General features: G+C 43.6%; 3 protein-coding genes across 11 annotated transcripts in view; all 3 read left to right on the top strand.

Moving 5' to 3' along the window:
• The window catches only part of LOC109512430 (beta,beta-carotene 9',10'-oxygenase-like), an 8,977-nt gene extending 5,348 nt beyond the window's left edge, over window positions 1–3,629 (top strand). The window contains exons 6-12 of one of the 2 annotated variants that reach the window (XM_019864197.1): window positions 1,216–1,344; window positions 1,408–1,568; window positions 1,640–1,807; window positions 1,981–2,118; window positions 2,469–2,651; window positions 2,827–2,937; window positions 3,121–3,629. In XM_019864197.1, the coding sequence (XP_019719756.1) occupies window positions 1,216–1,344; window positions 1,408–1,568; window positions 1,640–1,807; window positions 1,981–2,118; window positions 2,469–2,651; window positions 2,827–2,937; window positions 3,121–3,237 (1,007 nt within the window). In that variant the 3' untranslated portion in view covers window positions 3,238–3,629. The remainder of the gene's footprint in view (window positions 1–1,215; window positions 1,345–1,407; window positions 1,569–1,639; window positions 1,808–1,980; window positions 2,119–2,468; window positions 2,652–2,826; window positions 2,938–3,120) is intronic. The other variant, XM_019864198.1, reaches the window with a different exon arrangement.
• A 311-nt stretch (window positions 3,630–3,940) lies between these two features.
• On the top strand, window positions 3,941–10,283 carry LOC109512427 (beta,beta-carotene 9',10'-oxygenase-like). 3 transcript variants are annotated; one of them, XM_019864193.1, is made up of 13 exons: window positions 3,941–4,127; window positions 5,439–5,600; window positions 6,033–6,228; window positions 6,408–6,619; window positions 6,999–7,114; window positions 7,770–7,872; window positions 7,961–8,089; window positions 8,155–8,315; window positions 8,393–8,560; window positions 8,773–8,910; window positions 9,134–9,316; window positions 9,477–9,587; window positions 9,866–10,283. In XM_019864193.1, the coding sequence occupies exons 1-13, from the start codon at window positions 4,106–4,108 to the stop codon at window positions 9,986–9,988; spliced, it is 1,824 nt and encodes a 607-aa protein (XP_019719752.1). In that variant the 5' UTR covers window positions 3,941–4,105; the 3' UTR covers window positions 9,989–10,283. The 3 variants fall into 3 exon arrangements, with proteins under 3 accessions (XP_019719752.1, XP_019719753.1, XP_019719754.1); XM_019864194.1 differs by lacking the exons at window positions 3,941–4,127; window positions 5,439–5,600 and adding an exon at window positions 5,627–5,645 and having other exon boundaries at window positions 6,003–6,228; XM_019864195.1 differs by lacking the exons at window positions 3,941–4,127; window positions 5,439–5,600 and adding an exon at window positions 5,914–5,960.
• A 764-nt stretch (window positions 10,284–11,047) lies between these two features.
• On the top strand, window positions 11,048–16,846 carry LOC109512432 (beta,beta-carotene 9',10'-oxygenase-like). Of its 6 annotated transcripts, none has more exons than XM_019864200.1 (13): window positions 11,067–11,175; window positions 12,075–12,155; window positions 12,364–12,553; window positions 13,012–13,223; window positions 13,557–13,672; window positions 13,910–14,012; window positions 14,103–14,231; window positions 14,304–14,464; window positions 14,536–14,703; window positions 14,825–14,962; window positions 15,616–15,798; window positions 16,112–16,222; window positions 16,667–16,846. In XM_019864200.1, the coding sequence occupies exons 1-13, from the start codon at window positions 11,154–11,156 to the stop codon at window positions 16,781–16,783; spliced, it is 1,731 nt and encodes a 576-aa protein (XP_019719759.1). In that variant the 5' UTR covers window positions 11,067–11,153; the 3' UTR covers window positions 16,784–16,846. The 6 variants fall into 6 exon arrangements, with proteins under 6 accessions (XP_019719762.1, XP_019719759.1, XP_019719758.1 ...); XM_019864199.1 differs by having other exon boundaries at window positions 12,361–12,553; XM_019864201.1 differs by lacking the exon at window positions 12,075–12,155 and having other exon boundaries at window positions 11,068–11,175; window positions 12,361–12,553.
• The last annotated feature ends 250 nt before the right edge of the window (window positions 16,847–17,096 follow it).

The following is a 17,096-nucleotide window of genomic DNA, read 5'->3' as shown; positions in this document are numbered from 1 at the left end:
CCCACAAACACACCCCCACCTTTCTTTGAAAGGCGGTAGCATTGGATAAGCGGTTCAGAATACGGATGGATAGACTATTATGAAGTTGGCACATCATGCTTAGCACTGGATCCCAGACAAGTGTTTATCGGTGTTCCCGTGTGAGCAGAAATATGTTTCTTTTCAACACTTCTCACAGGAGCAAATCTAAAGCAAGCAACAGGTTTGGGCTGGAACGTAGGTCGTGGAAGGTAAGAGGCTTACTTGCACAAGTTGTGATCACTTAGATTGGACAATTTAAAGACAACTCCCCCAAAAAACAGAATAGCTCGATTAATTTACTGTCCATCAACAGGTTGCGAACAGATGAAGGGCAGAGAGGAGCGTGTTGCAATGTGACGACATCATTCTGACTTACCGTCCGATGAGGTCCAATGCTGCATTCGTTGTTCTGTTTGGATTTTGCAGCCGTGCAGCTGTTGTGTTGAAATTTTTTTTTTGAGTTAAATTCTATGTCTGCATTAGAGATAACAATTCAAACATTACCTTCAAAAAGAAGCCAATGTCAACAGTTGACAACTGCTGTGTGAAACTTACCCGTGTATCTCTGCAGCAACCGAAGTTATATTGATTTGGGGGGGGTGGGTGTGAGCGCGGATGGTTGTTCGTCTCCGCGTGCCCTGCGATTGGCTGGCAACCGGTTCAGGGTGTACTTTGCCTACTGACCGAAGACAGCTGGGATAGGCTCCAGCACGTCCGCAATCCTCGTGAGGATGAAGCGGATTAGAAAATGGATGGATTAACGCACGCACACACACAGTCAGCACTTTAGATTTTATTTCATGGTATTTGCATGACATCTACATGTGTTAATCCACTCAGGGCAGAGCACCTTTTGTTTGTACCCTCCCACTTTTCAGGTGAGCAAAAGTATTTGGAACGGATATTGTTACATTTAAATTAAAGTGAATAGAGGGCTCTGTCCTTTTAGCAATTACCCACAATGCACTACCAGCGGCCATATTGGAGGGCTGTTATAAACAAGCCATACACGTGGCTTGGAGCTCTCTCCATATATTTTTTTCCTGTCACCTGATTTGTTATACACGTTGTGTTAATTTAGTAAAATGAAAGGTCATACATAAAGGACGGATAGCTCAGTAACTAGGTAGCTAGATAGCTAGGTAGCTAGATAGCTAGCTAGCTAGATAGATTGAACATCATGGCCTTTTTCAGGAGCCACATACAACATAATTTCCGTACCTCCTGAGAAGTTGCATGCCGGCGACACCCTGCAAGGCGCCAAAATTCTGTGTTCCATCACTCCGGCAAACAAGGCCCATCCTTCCTACTACCATAGTTTCGGTAAGTCAGCATGTAGCGGCTGGTTACAGCGGATACTCATCTGAACAACTGTCCTCTCCCCAGCCATGTCGGAGAACTATTTAGTGTTTATTGAGCAACCGGTTAAAATTGACCTGATGAAGATACTGACATGTATGATGAGGGGCAAGGCACTGTGCGATGCCGTTTATTGGGACCCCAAGGTCAACACCATCATGCACCTCATCAACAAGCGTACAGGCAAGGTGAGAGATCGCAGTCAGGAATGAGGAATCACTCCATTGAGTTGAAGTCTAACATGTTCATTTCTCCTCAGGTCAGCCCAATGAAGTACTACGCCAAAGCTTTCGCCAATTTCCATCAGATCAACGCCTTCGAAGAGGATGGATTCTTGATGATGGACCTGTGTTGCTTTGACGACGGCCAAGCACTTGACATCTACTTCCTTCAGAATCTGCGCAAGTCGGGAGAAGCACTAGATGAGGTCAGGTCACCGTCAGAAGATATTTTCTCATTGTTCCTCTTGGCCCATGACAGGAGAGTAAATGAGAGTGAAATGGATTCCAAACGTATGAACCTGACTAATATTTGGAGATGATTATGTTTACTGTCGACTGCCATTTTTAGAAGCACACCGGTGGCATTCTTTTCATACAGGTGTACAACAGTATGAGCAGAGCTCTTCCTCGTCGTTTTGTTTTACCGCTTCATGTGACTGATGACACGCCAATTGACCAAAACCTGAACACTCGTCCTTCCAGTTCGGCAAGATGCTTCAAAACCAGCAGCACGATGGTAAATTGGGATTCATCTCGAAATACTGAACTCCTCTCTGAGTAGTCACTTCTTGCAAAGCAGCACTCTGGAACTCTAATCTTTCTCGCCTCCTTAAATCGTAATTCCCACACAGATACTCCGAAATAGATTTTGGATGGTTTCCGGTAATTTGTTGTGTTTTACCTTGTACATTAGTTGTGCTGTTTGGAATGATACAACATCCCCAAACGTTAATAGATGTGTGAACAAAAACTGCATGTCTTCATTTCCTTCAGACCGAAAGACACAAATGACATCAGCTAAATTCACAGACTGAAACCGCTGACGACGCATGACAATGATGACCTGATCCCCCTCTTTGTCATCAGGTGTTCTGCCAATCCGAGGATCTCCATGGCGATGACCTCTACCAATACGGTGGCCTGGAGTTCCCTCACATCAACTACGAGCGATACAACACGCGACCTTATCGGTATTTCTACGGCTGCGGCTTCAGACACCTGTTCGGTGATTCGCTTCTCAAGATGGACCTCAACGACAAAACGTTCAAGGTGAGGTACATGCTTTGTTCTTGTGTAATTATTAATATTTTTGTATTTGTTTTTTTTAGGTGTAGCCAACAAAATTATTGGAGTATCAGCATTTATTGAAGATATATTGGGGTTTACTGAAAAAAAAAATAAATCTGTTTTGTTCTTGGCACTATTCATGCTCACGTGCAATCAGGTGTGGCACCAGAAGGGTCTCTTCCCGTCAGAGCCGGTGTTTGTGCCGTCACCAGACGCCACGGAGGAGGACGACGGCGTCATCCTCTCCGTGGTTCTCTCGCCCTCACAGGTAAGGTGTTTAAAGAAGGACGAATATTGTTGAAATGTGCGGCTTTCTGCTTTTGTGAACTGAAAGTGAATCCGCACAAGATAACATCACCAGTGTGGAAAAAAGACATGCACTCCCCAAGCCCCCGTTCCCCCCCCCCAAAAAAATATTAAAACCTTTGTGGGTTTTTCTCTCCAACATTAGAATAAAAGCACATTCCTCCTGGTTTTGAACGCCAAGACGTTTGAGGAGTTGGGAAGAGCCAACGTGCCGGTCAACATGCCCTACGACTTCCACGGCGTCTTCAGCGCATCCACTTGAATGAGTTAGTTGATGTCAATCATGATTTCAATATGGTCATCATATTAACGATAATCCGAAAGCACGAAGTAAGTACGATGACTTATAACTGTTATAATGACGGTACTGGAATGATTTGCTCCTGTAGGCTTGGAGAGATACTCCTCTGTTAGCAACTGGAGGTAAATGAATACAAATTATAGAGTCCAGGGTTTTGTTGTTTTTTTTTTTTGTTCTTCTTGGATTAGTTGCCTGTACGCAACTTTTGTATGAGCATAACATTGATAAGCCTCACCCAGATGCAATGAAAAGCTTCTTCATATAAATGTGCTTTGAAATCAATATCATTTGGGGTCTCCCCCCCCTCTTTTTTTTACTCAATCTTTTCTATAAAATTCTGAATCCATTGAAAACTCTGTACTTGTCTTTATTTGCACACACAGAGGAAATATTCTACAACTTAAAGAAAATATGAAGCAAAAATATTGCTTATTCCAGAATCCCTGCGCTCCATGTTATTTCATTGAATGATTCAATGCTGTATTTTGAACATGCAGCAAAAAAGTTTTAAAAATTCAATGTCAAAATTTCCATATTGAAACACTTTGTGCTACCACTTCATTTTCATTCACTTGGAATTTTAAGGGAAAGCAATCCAGTCACGTGAATGAAGGGCACACCATGTGACTAAACCAGTCGCAGTGGCGGCTGAGGCGGAATGCGCTTGAAAGCATCCACCCGTGGTGTCTCATTTCGATGCTATAGCAACCGTGCCGTGCCTCTCTGGATTATGTAAGGGCATTGTGTTACGTAACCACGTCGCAGCTTGCTGCACCACTCCACTTGCGTCTGGCTAAGAGTGACACGCTCTTCGTTCACCGCCGCGGACATGGCCCCCGTCAATAAGGCAGGTAAGACTCTGCTCTTCGGGAGAAAATGTCACACTGACAATTTGAATTCCACCGTTGAAATAATGGCGTGGCTGTCAGGATGACTTGCTGTAATTTCTCATGACTTAAGGAAGAAAAAAAACATCTCGTGGTTCAGACCCGTTTTGCTTTCCATTATTGGACTTGCTCTCGGAGAGGAAGGCAAAGAAAGCATATTTAAACTTGTGTATGATTCTTCTATGTCCTCTCGTTACTATACTGTACGTATATGAAATATGTTTTTTGTCCCAGTTTCAACATGTGCAATTTTATAAGACAATACATCTTTATTTGTACAGACAAATCTATGGAAATTATTACAAAATGAGTAGCGCATTGAATTATGATTTTTATTTTTTGCATCAATGAATAAACCTCCGTACGGACAACTGTCAAGTGGGGAGGAAATTGTAAACAGACTTTGTGGACACCCTGTAAATTATACCTTGTGTATTATACAGCGAATAATTTTTGATCCACTTTGAGGCTGCGTGAGGAACAGTAATGTGCCATCGTCTTGCTGTTTATTAATAATGTTGAATTGAATGCTTTGAATTATTATGTCCCCATTTTTAAGTGATTTGGTAACCCCATGCGAGATGTGCATCCAACACTTTAAGGGGCTTTACATTCCAGTTTAAAAGTTATGTCATCCGTGAACCTTTATGTATGCAAAGGCTCTCAACACTAATTCAAATCAGATGTTTCCTTTTTGCAAAATCACGTTGCTTTGGGACTTGCCTTAAGCCAGGCAGCACATGTGTATCCCTGATGCGAGTGCACCGCCGCCTCAAAAAAACAAATGAAATCCATTCTTATTTTTCATGACGCGTGCACAGAACAGAAGAGCTTTTCCTGGTTGTGTCATTTGAAATCAGCTTATCAGATATGGAAGTGTCACTTTGACTCCTCCCATATATCGGATTTTATAAGTCTACAATGTTATTGAAAGTGTTGGCACGGTTACCTTGAAGAAGTAACTAAATACCTGCGTGAGAGAGCCAGCGAAGATGAAATGTATGATTTCAGCCGGTTCACGCTTTCTCATCGCTGCAACCTGGAGGCTGTTAACTGCATCTGGATTACATCACGAAATACAGATTTCCCTCTTCAAGGAGAAGGAAACGTGCAGATGAAGATTTCGTGATCTTATATAAGAAACTGTAGTCTGATTACTTGACTGGAATGTGTTGTCATGACTTGAAAATGTGCCCGTTTTGGAGTTCACGTGTTAGTTTCTAAGTAAGGCGTTACCAACATCACTGGTTATCGATGAGCCGTTTGTGTGTGCAGAAGATGCCCAAAATGAGGTGAAGAAAGGTGAGGAGAAGAAGGGTGAGGAGAAGAAAGGTGAGGAGAAGAAGGGTGAGGAGAAGAAAGGTGAGGAGAAGAAAGGTGAGGAGAAGAAGGGTGAGGAGAAGAAAGGTGAGGAGAAGAAAGATGAGGTGAAGAAAGGTGAGGAGAAGAAGGGTGAGGAGAAGAAAGATGAGGTGAAGAAAGGTGAGGAGAAGAAGGGTGCGGAGAAAAAAGGTGAGAAGAAGAAAGGTGAGAAGAAGAAAGGTGAGGAGAAGAAAGATGAGGTGAAGAAAGGTGAGAAGAAGAAAGGTGAGGAGAAGAAAGATGAGGAGAAGAAAGGTGAGAAGAAGAAAGGTGAGGAGAAGAAAGATGAGGTGAAGAAAGGTGAGAAGAAGAAAGATGAGAAGAAGAAAGGTGAGGAGAAGAAAGATGAGGTGAAGAAAGGTGAGAAGAAGAAAGGTGAGGAGAAGAAAGGTGAGGAGAAGAAAGGTGAGGAGAAGAAAGATGAGGTGAAGAAAGGTGAGAAGAAAGGTGAGGAGAAGAAAGATGAAAAGAAGAAAGGTGAGGAGAAGAAAGGTGAGAAGAAGAAAGATGAGGTGAAGAAAGGTGAGGAGAAGAAAGGTAACACGACAGAATTGAAAGGTTTGGAGACCCTCGCTCCCCTGGTCCGCTCTGTCGAGGAAACCCCCGATGTGATCCATGCTGAGGTGCAAGGGACCATTCCCCACTGGATCAATGGCAGCCTGCTCCGAAACGGCCCGGCAAAGTTTGAGTTTGGAGACACTCCGTGAGTTCAAACATTCAACAATATTTAAATAGTCTAAACTTTTATTTTTTATGTCACAATATACAGTTTCCGTCCGAATTGTGTCACTTGAACCATGCAGTGTAAATCCAAACTTTTAGAGGATATTTCAGTTCAAATGCCCATACTGTATCTGAAATAAAGTCTTTCCTCCATGACAGCTTCAACCACTGGTTTGATGGGATGGCCATGCTCCACAAATTCAAGATGGAGAAAGGCAAGGTGACGTACACCAGTCGCTTCCTGCGCAGCGAAGCCTACAAGATGAATAGCGAGCGGGACCGTATCATGGTGTCTGAATTTGGTACCGTGGCAATGCCCGACCCTTGTCAAAACATCTTCCAGCGATTCTTCTCTCGCTTTGAGATGATAAGTGAGTATTAACATGCGAATTGTATCACTGTCAGAACATATTGCTTTGTGATCCTACACTGTAGTTTTGGATCTCTTCCGAAACATGCAATCATGCTACCTAAAAATGTTTTGTTACGATGCAGTAAGCGAAATGTCTTAAAATGTTCCATCCGTTTCGTGCTTGTGGAAACTATGATGTCCAACTCTGTCATTGGGGCTAACTATACACTGTGTTATGAAACAGGACAAGTTGCAGGAAAGTGAATTAGAGGAGGGAGCAGACATTTGTTGATACAATTGCCTTCTTGGAATAATGACCTCCAGAATGTACAACGCACTCTGCAGATTTCCACGAAAGGAAAGACGCTCATATTTTCTCTCGTATTTGTCTGTTCCAGAGCCCACAGACAACGCAAATGTCAACTTTATGAAATGCAAAGGAGACTACTATGTCAGCACAGAGACCAACCTGATCCACAAGGTGAACCCAGAGAGCCTGGAAACACTCCAACAGGTACACACATACAGCCCATGCAGTAATTAGATGCAACTTAGTGTCTTGCTAAATGTTTTACATTTACAGACCACTTGTCTTGACATAATACTAGATTGACAGATGCTCACCTTCTTGTCTTGTTGGTAATTATATAGGCAGGGAATTGCCGGCAGATTTGTAAGAAGTAGGGTTGTGCCACTGTGGGAGTGGTCATGACCACCCTTCAATTATGGGTGACGAAAGTAGCTAGATGTGGTGTGAGCAGGGACGAGGTTTAGATCGACTTTCTGCCATCAAACAGTCACGCCGAAAGGTACGTCGCCAAGACACTCCGGCAAGCAATTTGGCAAACACGCAGCAAGACTTGCTCTGATTTGTAAATCAGGATCTACCGGCTTTTGCGTCGCTCCGCAGATGTGCTGCCTACAAAAATAGAGCTCACAGTGTTGTTTTTGTAACACACCTGGATGAACAAGGTGGGAAAAACAAAGTTCATCACAAGGTCACGAGAGTATGCCCATGCTCGATTTTTTTCGCAGAACGTTTTCCTCATGTTTTGCTGTCAGGTCCTAAAGACTCTTTGATCAAAGTAATGACGCTGAACAACAAAATAAAAGACAACTCGTTGTCCAAAAGTTGAAATGTGGATGACAATAGCTGCTGTGCTTTGCAGGTAGACTGGAGCACGTTTGTTGCTGTTAACGGAGCTACCGCCCACCCTCACTACGACCCTGATGGCACCTGCTTCAACATGGGCAACTCCTATGAAGGCAAAGGTAAATTTGCCCTCTTTCTCGCCAAAATCCTTTCTCGTCTCCAAAATTGTCTCCATACTCTGACAAATGGACATTGGGCATTTTTCAGGAACCACGTACAACATCATCCGCGTACCTCCTGGGAAGTCGAACGACTACGACACCCTGCAAGGTGCCAGCATTCTCTGTTCCATCGCGCCTTCGAACAAGTCCCACCCCTCCTACTACCACAGCTTTGGTAAGTTAGCGCACTGCAGTTGGGAGCGCTGGTGCTTGCTCCTGAACACACTTTCTTCCCTCCAGCCATGTCGGAGAACTACGTGGTGTTCATTGAGCAGCCGATTAAAATAGACCTGGTGAAGATAGTCACGTGTAAGTTGCGGGGCAAGGCGTTCAGCGACGCCGTTTACTGGGACCCCAAGCAAGAAACCGTCCTGCATCTTATCGACAAGAAAACGGGCGAGGTGAGAGGTCGCAAACCGGCTTGAGGTGAAGGATCGCTCGATTGGATTGAAGTCTAATGCCGTCTCAATCCTGTCAGGCCAGCCCAGTGAAGTACTACGCCAAAGCTTTCTCCAACTTCCATCAGATCAACGCCTTTGAAGAGGCCGGATTCTTGATTTTGGACCTGTGTTGCGCTGACGACGGCAAAGCCCTTGACATCTACACACTTCAAAATTTACGCAAGTCGGGAGAAGCACTGGATAAGGTTAGCCTCGGCACAGAGAGCCCTCTCTGATTCAAATTTTGCTGTTGACCAGTGTTCCTGGATAGTTTTACAGCCCAATGTTACACATTTTCACGATAGAGAATTACAGCGGAACATTTCAGGACGATATTCCACCTCTCATTTGTTCTGAGTTGAAACAATTTTGTGTAAAAGAAAAAAAAAATGACGTCGTTGGCATTGTTTTCACGCAGCTGTACAACAACATGAGCAAGGTTTTCCCTCGCCGCTTTGTTTTGCCCCTCCAAGTGAGCGATGACACGCCGATCGATAAAAACCTGAACACTCGGCCTTCCAGTAAAGCAACATGTGTCAAAAAGAGCAACACAAGGGTAAGTGGGGATTAATTTCAAGCTTCTTAACTATTCTCCTTGAAGTTATTTAAAATATTAACCATATGTTCGCCTCTGAAAGTATTGCAGTAAATCTAGTTCAAGACTAAGGAAAGCAAAACTTGGAGCAGCAATCGAAATAAACAGAAGAACTTTAGCTCAAACAAAAACTGTAGATTTTTTTTAGATGACAATGACGATTTGATCCCCACTTTGTCATCAGGTGTTCTGCCAATCCGAGGATCTCCATGGCGATGACCTCTCCAAGTACGGCGGACTGGAGTTCCCTCACATCAACTACGAGCGATACAACGCGAGGCCTTATCGGTATTTCTACGGCTGCGGCTTCAAACACTTATTTGGAGACTCGCTTCTCAAGATGGACCTCAACGACAGGACGCTGAAGGTGTGTAGCCTTTCCCATGATGCACTGCAACACTGCCCACCAGGGCACAATCCACAATTTGATTTTGGGACCGACAATGATGTAAAAATACGCAAAAGCTCAAGTCGCGACTTTTTAATGTTGCTCTGTTTGACCCTAATCCGTTCCCATGTGACCTCAGGTGTGGTACCAGAAGGGCCTCTTTCCATCGGAGCCGGTTTTTGTGCCCTCACCAAACGCCGTGGAGGAGGATGACGGTGTCATCCTCTCCGTGGTTCTGTGCCCTTCGCAGGTAAGATGTTTCAAGTCGGAATATTCTGTCAATGTACAGCTTGGGCTTTCTGTGAGCTAATCATGCCAAGAAAATGACATGGACCGATGTTTAAAAATGAGATGCGGCCCATCTGCGAAGGGAAATACTGACACCCTCATTTTGGGGCATTAAATTCAAGAGTACTTTCAATTTTTTGAAAGGTGGGCGTCCCTTAACTATTACGCTACCGATATTAGGATATAGGTAGTGAACTGCTTGTTCACTAATGTTTGTTTTGTTGATTCCTCCAAAATCAGGATAAAGCCACATTCCTCCTGGTTTTGAACGCCAAGACGTTTGAGGAGTTAGGAAGAGCCAACGTGCCTGTCAACATGCCCTACGGCTTCCACGGTGTCTTCAACGCATCTGTAGTTAAATGAATATGTTCCAGCATGTTTTCTCACGGAGGATATTGTTCATGATCATATTCCAAAAATACCAAGCAGGCTGACTGATCACTTTTATATCATGGTACTGGACTGATTTCCTGCTTTCTGCCTTACAAAGCTACACTGCTCTGTTATCAACCGGATGCAAATGAAGACAATTCTTACAGTGTGCATTTTTATTTTTTATATTAGTTTACACATCTTTTCTACGAGCGTTAAACTGCGACACCGTACTCACAAAGTGCTGAAAATGCCTTCCTTCAATAAATGGGTTAAATCAATGTCATTTGAATGTAGCACTGTTTTTTTTTTAACTCGTTGTCCATCTTTTCTTGAACATTCTGATACCATACAGTATGATGGTCATAATTAGACACAGAGAAAGAAAACACAATTCAAATTAATGAACCAATTATTGACTAAAATTAAAACTGCCAATCCGGATGCACTCCCCCCCCGATGACCATGCGATGCTGTAGAGGCGTGTCAACCAGGACAACATACAGAGCCTTGAGGAACTCCGGGCGGATCCCATCCACCCCCGGCGGCTTTGTCACCGAGGAGCTTTTTAACCATTTTTTTGAAATTTAAATTTTGATGGCCCTTGCCCATATATACAGTATCAATTCAGTGCAAAAACCGTGACCGAAAACTTTGTGAAGCCCCACCAGCTCGCCCTGGATGCTGCAGCTACATTATAATATTACCAAGAGAAGCTACGGACGAGATATAAGTGTTGTTTCCACTGACTGCACACTGTGCAATTCGCTGGCAGAGACTCTCCACAACTCGCTTTTGTTGACATGGGTAGATATGAAATGATAAATAGAGCTAAGTATTATTTTACCACACTATTTCTGCATGGAGTTAGCTGCTAAATGTTTTGAAACAAATGTATTCAAATTTTAATGGCATTTGTTTTCACTTTATTACATGTACAGCAAAACAAAACACATAGGGAACACAATGTGACTAAACCAGTTTGCTTGTCAGTTGCGTTTACTGTACTTGGGAGACGTTATGGCCACGTGAAGTCACCAAGTTGGAATGAATAACATAATCGAGATGTTATTGAAAAAATGTGAGGCGTGCTCAGCACTACTCATCACTTTGGCCAAAGGCGAGCGGACGATTGTATTCATCCACCAATGCCAACATGTCCCCAGTCAACAAGGCAGGTAAGACGATTCCGTTCTGTCGATAATGTCATTTTAACACTGTCCGTCCGGTCATTACAATGAATGAATAGTGTGACAGGACTTACTGCACTTTCTCATCAGTGACTGCTAAAGGATCATCCAGTATGTGGAAGTAGACATGGAATCTATGGAAGATCCACTTTGCTAAATTATTGTAACTGCTTGAGTGCTCTTCAAGACAGAAGCAGGCAATGAAAGCGTGCACAGTGGAGCAGCCACTTCTCCGAGGGCATCTTCCTGCAGCCCTTCCTCTTAATAAAGGGACTCTCACGCTATTCTCGTTTACATTGTATAGCACCGCATTATGCGTTAAGTGCTGCACAATTGGCATCCGTTGTAGCGCGGTCATCCCAGAAGGAGGGATTAGCTCCCCCTGTCCACTATCTGCGGCCCCTTTTTAGTTTCTTACTTTTCCTCTTGCCCTCTTGTGGGCTGAAAATCAGAGGATGTTGTTAATATTTGTCAACTGTGGGACTGTGAAGCCCTTTGAGGCTCTTTTGTGATTAAGGGCTGTATAAATAAATGTGACTTGACTTTTGACTCGTCTTGAATAATAAACAGGATTCAGAAAAAAAAAAATAGCTCGAATGGCGTTTCCGTGAATAACGGGATAGGTTCCAAAAATAAAATCAGTAAAGATGTGAATCCGTAATTGCCAAACCGCGAATACGCGGGGGTCCACATCTTGTAACTCAACTTGAGCGCGTGTAAACACAACTTGGAAGCAAGCGACGCTTTCATGTGCACTCACTCTCCCTGCTGGCCAAAACCTTGATTGCCATTTGAACTACAATCCAGCATTTGTGATGGTCTTCTTGAAATCCCTCAAGCTGATATTCAATGACACAACCAGAAAAAAACAAAACTCTTCTCTCCAGCTTGCGGAGTCATGAAAGAATGGGACAAAACCGGTTTTTGCGTTGGTCGACATCCATCATTGGATGCACAAGAGCAATCTGGTAAGTTTGATAATGAGAAATTGATAAAATGTTTGTTGGGAGCAGCGAGTTTGCTTACTTTGGGGACATACTTGGGTGTTGTCCTGCTTTGCTGCATGAAGACGATACCGAAATGCTACGTTTCCGGAAGTGATCGGAAATGCATTCATTTGAATAGATTTGACATGTTACTTCTCACTCCTCGCACATATGTTTGTATGTTCAGAAGATGCCCACAATGAGGTGAAGGAAGGTAACACTACAAAATTGAAGGGTTTGGAGACCATCGCTCCCCTGGTGCGCTCCATCGAGGAGACCCCCGATCCGATCCCCGCTGAGGTGCAAGGGACCATTCCCCACTGGATCAATGGCAGCCTGCTCCGAAACGGCCCGGCAAAGTTTGAGTTTGGAGACACTCAGTGAGTTGAATCCAACCCCACTGAAAAACATCTGCGTGTCGGGCAGGATTTACACTGCAGGTCCGAGTGCCCAATTCTGCAGACACCCGAATCGCACGTAAATAATCTCTACAAGCGTCAGTGCTGGACAGTTGACAGCAAGAAAGTAAATGATGTTAGCCTTCATCAATAAAACGTTCAGTTGGCTTGGGCTAACTCCCTAAAGCAGGAGTGCCCGAGTCAGATCCTTGAGAACAGAAGCCACTGATAAAAATCCTGATCATTTGAATCAGGTATGTCGGAGGAGGGAGACATCTAAAACAGGCTGGACAAGGGTGTTCTTGAGGATCTGAAGGTATCAAATTCCAGAATAGATGCAGAATTGTCTCTTTAACGATGCAGTGTAAACTAAATCCAACCGTTATAGAGTACATTTCAGTTCAAGGGCCCACATCTTGAAAGTCTTTCCTCCTTGGCAGCTACAACCATTGGTTTGATGGGATGGCCATGCTCCACAAGTTCAAGATGGAGAAAGGCCAGGTGACGTACATGAGTCGCTTCCTGCGCAGTGACGCCTACAAGAAAAATAGCGAGCGGGACCGAATCATGGTGTCTGAATTTGGTACCGTGGCAATGCCCGACCCTTGTCAAAACATCTTCCAGAGATTCTTCTCTCACTTTGAGATCATAAGTGAGTATCAACACGTCATTGATCTTCTCATCAGTACATACTGCTAATATCTTGGGAGGACCAAAAGAACCGATGAGTAATTTACGCCCAGAGATGTATACAATGTAGATTTTGACACACAACACATCAGTCCAACTCCGAATTCTACAATGTCCGAAAAGGCTTGCTACATTTTCTGTCGTTTGGTTTCAAACGATGGAGGCAACTCGACACCGTGTTAGCAAACTAAATGTGCTGTAACCAGAGAAGGGACGGACCAGACTTTTGTTTTGAAGCGTGCTGCAGATTTCCACTCGAAGAAATGCGCTCACGCCGACTGTTTATCTGTTCCAGAGCCCACAGACAATGGCAACGTCAACTTGATGAAATACAAAGGGGACTACTACGTCAGCACAGAGAGCAACTTCATGCACAGAGTGAACCCGGAGAGCTTAGAAACACTGGAACAGGTACATGTATAAACTGCCTACTATGCAGTAAGCAGTGTCTTTCTTAAACACTTAAACACTTTATGCCATCTCACACTGCATTTATTCAGGCTTCCTCCATTGTCCTCACGCTGTTGTTACCTAAAATAAAGATTGTTTCCAGCTGGGTCCATATGGACGGTTAGGGACGGAGTTCAAGGAGGAGAGGCTGCGGCTCTGACAACAAGAAGCGTTCTTTGATGCCGCTATGCTTTGCAGGTTGACTGGAGCACATTTGTTGCCGTGAATGGAACCACCGCGCACCCTCACCACGACCCCGACGGCACCTGCTTCAATATGGGCAACTCCTACGGAGGCAAAGGTAAGTACGCTGCTTTCTGTCTTGTCTCTTAGCTTCGGACAGGCCAAAAGTCTCTCCATGTTGTTACATGTCATGACTGTGCCCTTTCAGGAAGCATGTACAATATCATCCGTGTACCTCCTGAGAAGTTCAATGCTGAAGACACACTGCAAGGTGCTAAAATTCTCTGTTCCATTGCGCCCGCAAACTTTTCCCAACCCTCCTACTACCACAGCTTTGGTAAGTCAGTGCATATGGCTGGTACTGCTGATAGCGCTGGTCCTTGAATCTGCGCACCGTTCTCCACTTCAGCCATGTCGGAAAACTATGTGGTGTTCATTGAGCAGCCGAGTAAAATAGACCTGATCAAGTTAGTCACGTGTAAGATGAGGGGCAAGGCGTTCTGCGAAGTCATTTATTGGGACCCCAATCTGGAAACTATCCTGCATCTCATCGACAAGCGTACGGGCAAGGTGAGAGGTCACAGACAGGAATGAAAAATGACTCAATGGGTTTGAGATCTAATGTGTTTTTCTCTCCTTAGGCCAGTCCAGTGAGGTACTACACCAAAGCTTTCTTCAACTTCCATCAGATCAACGCCTTTGAAGAGGATGGATTCTTCATGCTAGACCTGTGTTGCTATGGCGACGGCCAAGCCCTGGACATCTACTACCTTCAGAATTTACGCAAGTCGGGAGAAGCACTAGATGAGGTCAGCTCATTGTTACGTGCGCATTGTGTTCATGCTTTGCATTAAACAGGTTGTGCACAAAGTCTGGTTACATAGGAGACCTTTCTCATCTTGACTTCTTTTTTTTTTTTCTTGGATCCAGGTGTATAACAGCACGAGCCGAGCTTTTCCTCGCCGCTTTGTTTTACCCCTTCACGTGACCGATGACACGCCAACTGACCAAAACCTGAACACTCGTCCTTCCAGTACAGCAACGTGTGTTAAAAAAAGCAACACCAAGGTCAGCGGGCAATTTTATTTCGCTCTTCTACGAGAAGTAATTTTAAATATCGAGATGTTTATGTTCGCGCTGAGAGTATTGCGGTAAATCTGATTCAAGATTCAGCAGAGCAATCCAGTCTTAACAAAATGGTATGGGCTCGATTTATTAATTTAGCATGGACATTGTGATTTATCAAATCTGAGATGAATTCTCGGAGCTGATTTTGCATCTTTAAATTCTTCGGTTATTGTGGTGAGAAGTGGCATAACAAAATGAGAGGTGACGATCAGAAGAAAAAAGATATTCCGCTATTCTGCTATTTTTGAAATGCCAGACACAAAAATTATCGTGACACATCGTCGATTACAAAATACAATTTTGAGAGGCAAACTTGGAGCCGGTCACAGGAAGGAGACACCACCAATAACAAATGTCCTTTCAATAAATATTAAAATCAATTGATGCCATGCAACACACCCACCAACAGCGCACACATTGTGTTTGAGTGATCACACAATTTAGCGCATGTTTTTGGGATCTTCGTAATTTAGGCCTTTTACTGTCTGTCTTCATTTTCTTCAGTCCTGAACCCCGCACTGTCACTGAGCTGCCTTTGCAGACTGCATCGAAAACGCATGACAATGGCTCACTGATCCCCTCTTTGTCATCAGGTGTTCTGCCAACATGAGGATCTCCATGGCGATGACCTTTACAAGTACGGTGGCCTGGAGTTCCCCCACATCAACTACGAGCGATACAACACGCGACCTTATCGGTATTTCTACGGCTGCGGCTTCAGACACATTTTTGGAGACTCGCTTCTCAAGGTGGACCTCAACGACAAAACGCTTAAGGTGGGCAGCCTTTCCCATGATGCAATGCAACATAATCAACACGAACACACTCAATTGCGGTTTCTTAATTTTTTTTTTTTTTTACAAATTTCCCTGATTGTATTCCGGTTTGCTTTTCTGAACAGTGCTTTATGCAATCATGATTGTGTGTATTCCGAGCAAGACAAGACAAAACCGAATGCAACACTTTTGTCACTAAAATGCAACATAGACAACAAACCTAACACTGTAACACAAACCACAACATACACAGAGGATGATACAAGTTAATTGCTGTTCTACAAAAGTACTGCTCTTGCTCATGTGGCCTCAGGTGTGGCATCAGAAGGGTCTCTTCCCATCGGAACCGGTGTTTGTACCCTCACCGGATGCCACGGAGGAGGACCATGGCGTCATCCTCTCCGTGGTTCTCTGCCCCTCGCAGGTAAAATATTTAAAGAAGGGTGAATTTTGTATCATTTTAAAAGTGCCAAACTCAAGATAGATTTCAGTGACGGATTGTACAAATTAAGAGTCCAAGACAAATGCACCACTAAGTCAAAATGTAATTAAAAAAAAAAGAGTTTGCGACTCAAAACAGCACACCAAGCAACGCACTGCGATGGAAAAAAAACATGACCCTGAATCTGGTTTTGAGGCTCTGCACAACAGTAGACTGTACTTTATTCTTATTTTTACTTAACCACAAAAACATGGTGTGATTGTCAAGGAAGAAACAACAAATGTCAGATAAAAAAGGAAAGGGCAATAATCAAACAGACAGCGTGAATATTTTGAGAGACTTTTGGCCATGATCGATTCCTCTTATTCACTGTGTGTTTTCTAGCTTCAGCTATTTCTTTTGTTTTTTTTTCTTGTCCATCATTAGGATAAAGCCACATTCCTCCTGGTTTTGAATGCCAAGACGTTTGAAGAGTTGGGAAGAGCCAAAGTACCTGTCAACATGCCCTATGGCCTCCACGGTGTCTTCAATGCATCTGCTTGAATGAATTTGTTAGAGGTTTCATCAAAAATAAAACTAAAAAAAAAAATCTAAATCCAAAAACATGAACTAGTGTTAAGTACAATGATTTCTGCATCTTGGAATGCGTGAGAAAGCAATCACAATGTCCAAAGGGATGCCTGGTGGTCAATGTACAACCCTTGGTTGCAAGTTATTATTATTTTAAATCAAATCAGGTGTCAAATTCATCTTCCCTCCCAAAAGGTTTTCCTTAACCTCAGGCAAACTTTGCTTGAATGAGCTGAAGGAATGCTGCTAACTTCAGACTCTTCAATTTGGTTTTATTTAAAGCTCA

Source organism: Hippocampus comes, unplaced genomic scaffold, assembly GCF_001891065.2.
Source record: "Hippocampus comes isolate QL1 unplaced genomic scaffold, H_comes_QL1_v1.1 scaffold57, whole genome shotgun sequence".
Classification (NCBI taxonomy): Eukaryota; Metazoa; Chordata; class Actinopteri; order Syngnathiformes; family Syngnathidae; genus Hippocampus; species Hippocampus comes.
Note: the sequence above shows the minus strand (reverse complement) of the source record. Positions and strands in the feature narration are given on the sequence as shown.